General features: G+C 39.8%; 1 protein-coding gene across 1 annotated transcript in view; it reads right to left on the bottom strand.

The window, feature by feature from the left end:
* Window positions 1-75: 75 nt before the first annotated feature.
* Window positions 76-8,805, bottom strand: part of MCC (MCC regulator of Wnt signaling pathway) — a 225,520-nt gene continuing 216,790 nt past the window's right edge. The window contains exons 18-19 of the mRNA XM_075136679.1: window positions 4,656-4,778; window positions 76-3,601 (exon numbers count right to left, since the gene is read on the bottom strand). Of these exons, the coding sequence (XP_074992780.1) occupies window positions 3,421-3,601; window positions 4,656-4,778 (304 nt within the window). The 3' untranslated portion in view covers window positions 76-3,420. The remainder of the gene's footprint in view (window positions 3,602-4,655; window positions 4,779-8,805) is intronic.

The raw sequence follows: 8,805 nt of genomic DNA, 5'->3' as shown, positions 1-8,805 counted from the left end.
TCTTTGTGGCACCTTTAAGGTTCCAATTAAACAATAAGATGACATGGTATGGTAGAACAACCCCCGAGGCAAAGAAACAGCATTAGAAATTTATTCAGAATATAAGAACATTTGTAAAATAAGTATTATAAATGTCTCTGTATAAATAAATGCAGTTTTTACAATTCTATATCAAATCAACACAAAATAGCTATTTTACAGCAGCTAGGAAACTAAAAAGCAGCAACACATTTAAAGCTAATTCAGTAAGGTGAAAAGTTTCTAGAATTAGAATGTATGGTACAGTACTAAAGGAGGAGAAAATCCCAATAAAACCAGTAGAACAACACTGACATTAATGCAAACTTAGTCACATGTGCTTTGCAATAGCTAACAGTACATTCAAGCTGGTGAAGATTTCTACATTTAATTAGAAAAAAAGTACTTTTTTTTCTGAACACACTGTGAAATACAAAGTTTCATGCACTCTGGTGACATAGAAAATCAAAAAAACACCCTAAGATTAATTAATGAGTGATCAACTTAGGTTCTGTTGGCAAGAACCACCTATTTTTCTTACTTTGCAAATGTAATATTTCTGCAACAAGTGGTAAGTGAGTTAGGTTGCTGTGGCTCAAGGTGATTTGCACACTCATCTATAGCTGGTGTGCTGGTATTTCAAACAGTTGCATAAAAGGAGTTAGTTTTTTGGCATTTATTCTCAGGGTTGGTGCCATTTTAACAGGTACACCGGAACTGCAGCTAATTGTTAATATTAAACAGTTTTCACAGTAACAGTAAACCTTTCACCACTTCCCTGTTGGCCTTTTCCAGTACGCCAACAAATGAAGCAGTAGCTGCTTGCTTGGGCAGGATAACTGGTGGTCAGGCAAACTATAGCTACTGCTGAGGCTGTATGATACCAGTCTTGCCTTTTCATCTACAAGCCCTATGGGAAGAAAGGCGGAGTGGCTTACATTTACTGATGATTTATAATTTATTCTAAAACACTTCTGGAGCACAGTTGGCAGGGAAGATACACAGTAAATGTAGTAAAACAACGTTCAGTTTATGCAGAATCAGCAAATTGTTAGGCCTGAAAAAGGCACTGGGGGACACTGCAGCTTTTTATGCCGTTAAACCCAGGTGCATTTTATGCTTCCTTAATTTGTATCTTTCCTTTAAAGACAGGTTTCAATTGAAATGCTTTAAGCTTCATCGTATTATGTTTTAACAGCTTCTCTAGCTACCAAGAAATAGAAAAAATTGAGCCTAAGAGGAAATCCAGTGCAGCAGTGGTTCCCAGTCACCTTAAGTGAAAGGTATTTCACACGGACAGTTTGAGATGACCTCATTTACACGGGTGTTTCAGATGCAAGAAGACAAAACTGTAACTGCATTTTTGCCACAGTACACAGTGGGTAATTTTTTTGTGTTTCTTCAAAACAAGTGTGATAAGCTACCACTGATGCTTGTAGCAAAATCCCACATTCCTGTTGGTGAGAAACTTGGCCAAAAAAGGGAAACACCATAGATACATACTTAGTATAACCATAAAGGCAGTAAGAAATTAATGTGCCTGCTCCCTCAACAGACTGGTTTGCAAAAATTTCTATTTGCATTATAAATTAAGAAGTGCAATTATCTTGAGAAAGAGGACTGATCAAAACCAATTCCAGGGCATCACTACCTACAACTTAATTTTGAAATCAGCATTGTTTTAACTTGCTATTGCAATCAATCACATATGATGTTGGCTTTGTAGCTGATATATTGGGTTCTAGCGGAGCAGGAATCACTACCCTAAGAAAAAAAGAAAACAGCAGCTACAGTAACAAGAGAGGTCATGAATACCAACTGCTACAGTTTCAGATGTAACCGAGATTTAACATTAACACCATATTCTGAACACAAATTCCCACAACTATTTTGGCTGCCTGGCCTAACCCAAGAGTAGACAAAAATGGTTCAAGTCTTCTAAAAATATTTCCTTAGTACTAGAAATTGGAGGAGTAAGTGAGAAAAGTTATCATAATTCTAAATACACTAATAAAACTTGAGGTGCAACTCAACATGTAAAGCAAAAAGGATAGACAACTCCTGAAATGGAAAACAGAGTCTGAAAAACACAAAGTAGAGGTGTAACACGGTAACAAGCTAACGAAGCTAATGGACTCTGTTTGGCATGTTAAAACAAACGTGGAAGCTGTTTTACATAGTCAAAAAGAAGCAAATTCTGAATGAAACAGGCACTACAACAGACTCCTGTATGTTGCTCCCTAGAGAAATCAACCTGATCGCCATGCTTTGCTCAATGTGCCTTACCATAATAGGCCAACATTTGCAATTCAGTCAGTTTGATAATACAGTAACATGATGTGACTTAAAAAAAAGAAGAGAATGTTAGCAGTAACAAAATCTAACCTAAGAAGCTGTATGAAGACTTCACCATTCACATTCTGTTTGTGGCTGTATATCCATACACCTACACATTTATAGTTTTGTGCCTATGTATTCAATATTAAACAGGTACATTCCTAATAAGTACCTTTTTTGGTCAAAATAAGTATAAAAAGAAGACATTCTACCTCTTGATCACAGAAAGCTGTAATAAGCACTATACACGTGACAAAAATGGCCCAGCTTCTTAAAGAAAACCTTAGCTATAACGTATTAACAAGAAAAATCAACTGTTTCACAAAACAATTGCAAGCACCATGCAATATAAATACCAGGAGGTCTCCTATAATTTCTTACCCAACCTTGGCACAGAGGCAAGGGTATCTGGCATGGTGAAACTCACAGCCTTTAGTCCTCTTACAAACTGTAAGAAATACACCATTATCATAGTTTTCAGAGATGCAACTAGGGTTTCTTGGTTTTTTCCAAATCAACAGGAGTTTTCCTACCTGATCTGCACGGTGAGCAACAGTACTGCAAGTACGGTGCAAAAAAGCAAGCCAGCCTATCACCTCCCCATTCTGCAGCTGCCTATTTAGTTGATTTAACCACAGCAGCCAGTCTTGAGGGTACAATACAGAGTCGTGTGTGCAGAGGGCGCTCAGGGATTGGAAAAACTCTCAAATTACCTCCAAACTGCCCAAATTAAAACCTCTTAACATGAACTATTTTTCTATGTGACACTATCACCCATGGGACATACATAAAATGGAAGAGAAGCTGTATGAATATAGACATAATGACACAGACAACATACATAATTATAGCATGATAATTCAGGCACTGCCATTTTACATTACGAAACAGTCCTTAAGTTTAACACTTATATTATCCCCATGGCACCTCTCTGGGATCCCAGAGAAGGTGCTTAAGTGTGTCAGTGTTGACAGTCAGAGCTTTTAGTGTTTGAAGCTACCTAAAAGTCAGCCTCCAAAAGAAAGAAATTTGTAATGGCACTAAGCATCTTTGAAAGAGATGCATTTAAAGTGAAGTTTCATTGGTGTGTGGTCTGGAGTTCTCTTCTTCTAGTAAAGCTATTCTTTGTTTGAGCATCCTTACTTGTGTTTCATGTCTCTCCACCATGGCCATCATTTGCGATTCCAGTTTCTTCAGCTTATTTTGATGCTTTTTCTTTGCTTTTTCATAAGCTGCTACCAAGTTGCTGTAAGAAATACAAGGCAATACAAGGTCATTCAAAAAGCCTTGTTCATACCAAGTGCCACAAAAATCCACTCCAAAACCCCACCTTCAGGGAACTCCAAAGTTTGGGTACTGATCATCTTCCTAAAATGTACTAGTCCTTTAAAACGCATTAGATCCAAACCTTATTGATCCAAACCCAGATCAATGCTAATCTCTGTATCTTTTTTTGGGCCAAGTACGCACCTTTACTAGTAAACTGGTTACTGAAAACATTTTTAAACATAGTTCAGAGAGCCAGCGAGAGGTTGCTGGTGATGACCTTGCCAAGCACTGTTTGTGAGTCAGGATACCACAACATGAAACATGTCATGATTTACAAAAACATTGCATGGCCAGAATCTGCTTACAAAATCCAGCATGATTTTGTATTTTCCATTTAAAAAAATAAGTTATATTCAGAGGATGGCATCTTGTGCTAATTTGTCAGTTGCTAAGTATCATCTTCTATGCCTCCACCTTGACCCAGTAGGAAGGCTTGAGACGGGTACTGCCCCTCACCACATGGGCTTTCAAGTATAATTTATTAATGAAAACTACATCGTGAGTGACAGGATCCTTGCAGGAAGTGTAGCTAGAGTCCATCATATTCTCAGTCCATCCAAACACAGCGCCAGTAAAATCTACTGGGTGAGCAATAAAATTTAAGTGTGATTATTGAATCCAGTTTATTAATAAAGAGGCTGGAGCCAAAGAAAAGGGAGCAGTTTTAAACATAATAACAGATTCATAAATCTGACTGAATGGAGGTTTTTGTTTGTTTTAATAAGAATGCATTTACTAGTAACTTAAGATTAACCTATTTCCCCCACTCTGTTCTTAGTTATGTAGTTGTTAGTGTCATACACGGGAGGTTTATACCTTCCCCATCTCTAACTATAACCTTAAAGAGTCAACTCATGTGAACACAATGATCCACAGACTGGTCATTAAGGTTGGAGGAGGATTACAGTGCATTACCAGAACACAGCAAAAAAAAAATCAATGGTGCATCCATCTGCTAGTAGATCCTTTACCTGTTTGCCCTTTTAAGGTCATTAACAAATTCTGCAGACTGCTGATGTCTGATTTCACTGCTCTTTGTGAGTCTCTCCAAAGCACTCACTAACTCTTGCACTCTAACTTTCAGTTTCTTCTCCCTGGATTAGGAGAAAAGGAGGGAAAAAACTATTTTCAAAACAGAAATAATAACACTTCAGCTTGCAAGTGCATGAATGGTTGTCCTGTGCTGAGTTGAAAGGCTGAAAATATTTCCTTACTAATACTTGGATAATTCAGGAGGTAGTTCTTATATTAAACTTTTCCACAGATGATTGATTTTTATAACATTCACCATTTTAGAATACAGGATCAGAGATGCAGCAGACAAAAGAGAAAACAAACTTCTCTGTGGATCATGGTCTTGTATGTATCAAATCACACTAAGAAATAATCACAAAGACACATAAATAAAAACTTAAGAATATATATAAAGTAGATGCCACCTACTGTGTCTTGAATGAGATAGTGAAGAAAACTACCAAGGGAAATCAAACATCATGGTAATCATACAAGAATTTTAATTAAAAATAGCATACTAGGATTGCTATTAAAGATAATTTACTAAACAAATTTCTTTTTACTTTTTACTTAAAAATTACTATAAAATCATAGAATAGTTTGGATTGGAAGGGACCTTCAAAGGTCCAACCCCCCTGCCATGGGCAGGGACATCTTCAACTAGATCAGGTTGCCCAGAGCCCCGTCCAAGCTGACCTTGAATGTTTCCAGGGATGGGGCATCTACCACCTCTCTGGGCAACCTGTTCCAGTGTTTCACCACGCTCAGAGCAATTCCATTGATTTCAGTTACTGCCTCAAATTTACCTGAGTAATTTATACTACAGTCTGTATTACAGTAGATCACTAGTTTTTTTCAGGAGGCTGCAAGTCCAGTCCATTGTGGCAGTGGGAAACAGAAAAAGTTAAGAACAAGAGATACAGAAGAAGAGAGAGCACAGGCATTTTCTCCTATGAGGTACTCTTTTTCTTTCAAATAAGCCACAGTAGTGAGGTTTAAAATGCTGATATAGTTACCGATACTTACTTACCAATTATGAACCAAAAACTAATTACATGAAGTGTGCCAAAATGGAAGTAAGGTACCTTATAGTATTTTTACGTTAAAAATATCTCCATGAGGAAAAGAAAAAGCAAACAAGGCAGAAGTTCTGGGGAGGAGTAAGCATTACAGCTTGGGCTTAAGCTGCCTTTAGAAAGCATTTCCCAACGCAGGCAAGCACATGGCATGAGGCAGGTGCTTCTTCCCGGGGAGCCCCCTGCTCCAGAGCCGATGGCTGCCCACAGCCCGCTCCTATACAGACATGGGACTGTCCCACCTCTTGTGCAAGGGTGCTGATGTGGAGACCCAGGAGCCTTTCTCTGTGACCCATCCTCATGGGTCAGCACAGACAGGCCAGAGAGAAAAACAACAGATTTGAAAATAAAAAAAAAAGGGGATAAGAATGACATGGAGCTGGGCTAAACTGGGACAAAGTTAGATTTTGTATTGTTGAACCTTACACTTGGGAATTTTGCATGCATGGAGACATTTACCTGTGCTTTGCTACCTAGAACCACATTGCAGTGATTTGCCCTTCCCTCCTGTTTTTGTTGCAGCGCTGCTAAGTGAGTGAATTGGACTTAATCTCAATTACAAGACTACCACTACCTCCCACATAAACCCACTGAGCCCCACGGGAATGAGTACTCTAAAGTTTGTGAAAGCTTCCCCAGCTCTGCGCAGACCACACGGATGCTCCTCGAAACCCCGCTCACCAGCCTGCAGTTCTGAGGCTGGCCTGGCAAGGGCAGCATTTTATAACCAGAGACAAGGGCAGCACATTGTGGCATGTTTCACTGTGCCCGGCTTCAGCAACAGAAGGGCTTTCACAAAGTCAGCCGGGGAAATATTCCAAGTTAGCAGTTTATCCCAACACACTGCAGACGCTGGTCTACTGGCCAAATTAAAAAGGACATGAGAGGGGCCTTGTTGATGAAGAATCATCAGTATTCTTCATGCGTCCTTTCACTGAAGTAACATACTCTCAGTTTTCAAATTACGCAATCTTTTTCCGTAGCGGTTAAAAGCTCAGCGCCATCCACCCCAAATACAGACTTTTTTTTATATCCTATCTCAGCAGTCAGCAAGACTCAGCAGAGTCTGCAGTCAAAATCTGTGTTCTGCAAAGAAAACAGGAACAAACAAAATCCAGTTTTTACTTGCAATAGAAGATAAATAAGAAAACATCAGACCTGGCAGAGGCCAGACCCGTTATCTAACGTTTGTGTGGCACTACTGATACGACAGAACAGAGTGGGGTAAATTTGGTGCTTGTCTGCTCCAAAGGACGCCACAGCCAGAGGCTCCGGGGAAGGTTCAGCAGCACCGTGCTCAGCACTGCGACCTAGCACGAACAGCAAGTCCAATGGACTTCGCAGTATTTGGATTGGGAGAGAAAACTAAAAATCACGTGGGGTTGATTTAACATTATGTGCAAGAAAAGATATGGCTGTGAAAACACTGCACACAGTCCCATGGGAAAGAACCCTGTAGAGCCACGGTTTACTGCAACTGAAGTCCTTAACACACCTGCTGTAACAAAAGCTGCGTGGAAAAGAAACACAGTGGAAAGACTTGGAGGAACTTGTCATGCATGGTAAAGCTTGGTTGCTACGGTTACTGTTACCTGATAAAACTGTTACATCACCTTTTGTCTGTTTTTGCCCTCATACCTTTCAATCAGTCATGTTCGGTCCAAACTCAGCTAAACGTCAAGAGGTATTTCTTTACATTTGGCCTATAACATCCTTGTCTTGCTGCTTGCCAAAGATACAGAGTCAGCAGAGTGGTAAACACCCTGGGCCTCCACAGGCTAGTTAAACAACTTTCAGATGGTAGTTCTGAATCATCTAGCTAAACAGGTAACAGTGGGTAATCCTTCAAATCTATAGATGCCTCAAATTTACATTCATACCAGTAAAGCACGTGTATTCTCTGAGCTCACCAGATCCACACAGTTCTTTTTTGGCTTTTCTTGATGTCTTCAAGTCAATGAAAACAGCACTAGCTGTGCCTACTCCCACCTTAATCTCAGGGAAAGCAATGGGCGGTTTGATTGCATGTGCTGAAATGTCCCAAATTCTTACAAAAACAACACACAGTGATCTACTTTTACACTTACTGTTCCCGATTTAAAACACGCCTACCTAAATAGCTTTACTTCAACAGGCATTTCACAGAACAAGTAACACCTGAGTAGACAGACATAGCAGCAACAGTAAAGGTACAGTAAGTACCTTGTTTTAGTCTGGGAAATGGAGATGCATATACACTTGGTTAACGACTATTACGTGCAAAAAACATGTAAGATTTTCCCTGGAGTGCTGCACCTTCTATTTTAGTAGCAGATGAGAGACCTCAGAGCTCTACCTTACTGGCTGGCCAGCAAATGCTCTATCGCTTTGTAAAAATCCCTTGCCTCATAATGCTAACTCGTCCCACTTCCCTCCATTCCTATCACTAATTACCTCAGTTTGGACAGAAAGAATTGTTCTTATTTGCATCTCTCCAAAACTGACTGCTTAGTTGGGCAGTGAATGGGAGTGATAATGAATCCTGAGGTGCTATTTGCATTCCTTTAATGCATTACAGGGTTAGCTGTCTTTACGGGATTTCTAGCACCACTTCACTTTCCTGATTGCTATTATAAATCAGCAGGATATGAAGAATCAGCCACTACAGTCTTAATAAGACAGAATATTTTAAAACAATAGTCCTAGTCATATGCAGCGTTTTTCCAGGATAAGAACGCGTCAAAGCTGCGAACGAGGGATGGAACTGCATTTGATGCGACAACCATACGAACATCCTCCCAACAGGGATCGCCGTATGGCTGTGGCTGCCAGACAGTCTTCCAGAGTCTGAAGAGCAAACTCGCACACAAGCTTACATGCCAAATTCACCTTGCTATCGTGCCCCAGGGCTGTAATACAGACCAGTATGGATCCTGAGAAAGCATTTATGTGTGTATTTTGATGGGAAGAGGGAAGGAGAAGCAAGTATTTTTAGAAGAACACAATTTCTGTCAGCCCCCAAGCCACAGGTCAGTTGGACCGCAGAAGTCAG

The sequence above is a fragment of the Calonectris borealis genome, chromosome Z (assembly GCF_964195595.1).
Source record: "Calonectris borealis chromosome Z, bCalBor7.hap1.2, whole genome shotgun sequence".
NCBI classification, from domain to species: Eukaryota; Metazoa; Chordata; class Aves; order Procellariiformes; family Procellariidae; genus Calonectris; species Calonectris borealis.
Note: the sequence above shows the minus strand (reverse complement) of the source record. Positions and strands in the feature narration are given on the sequence as shown.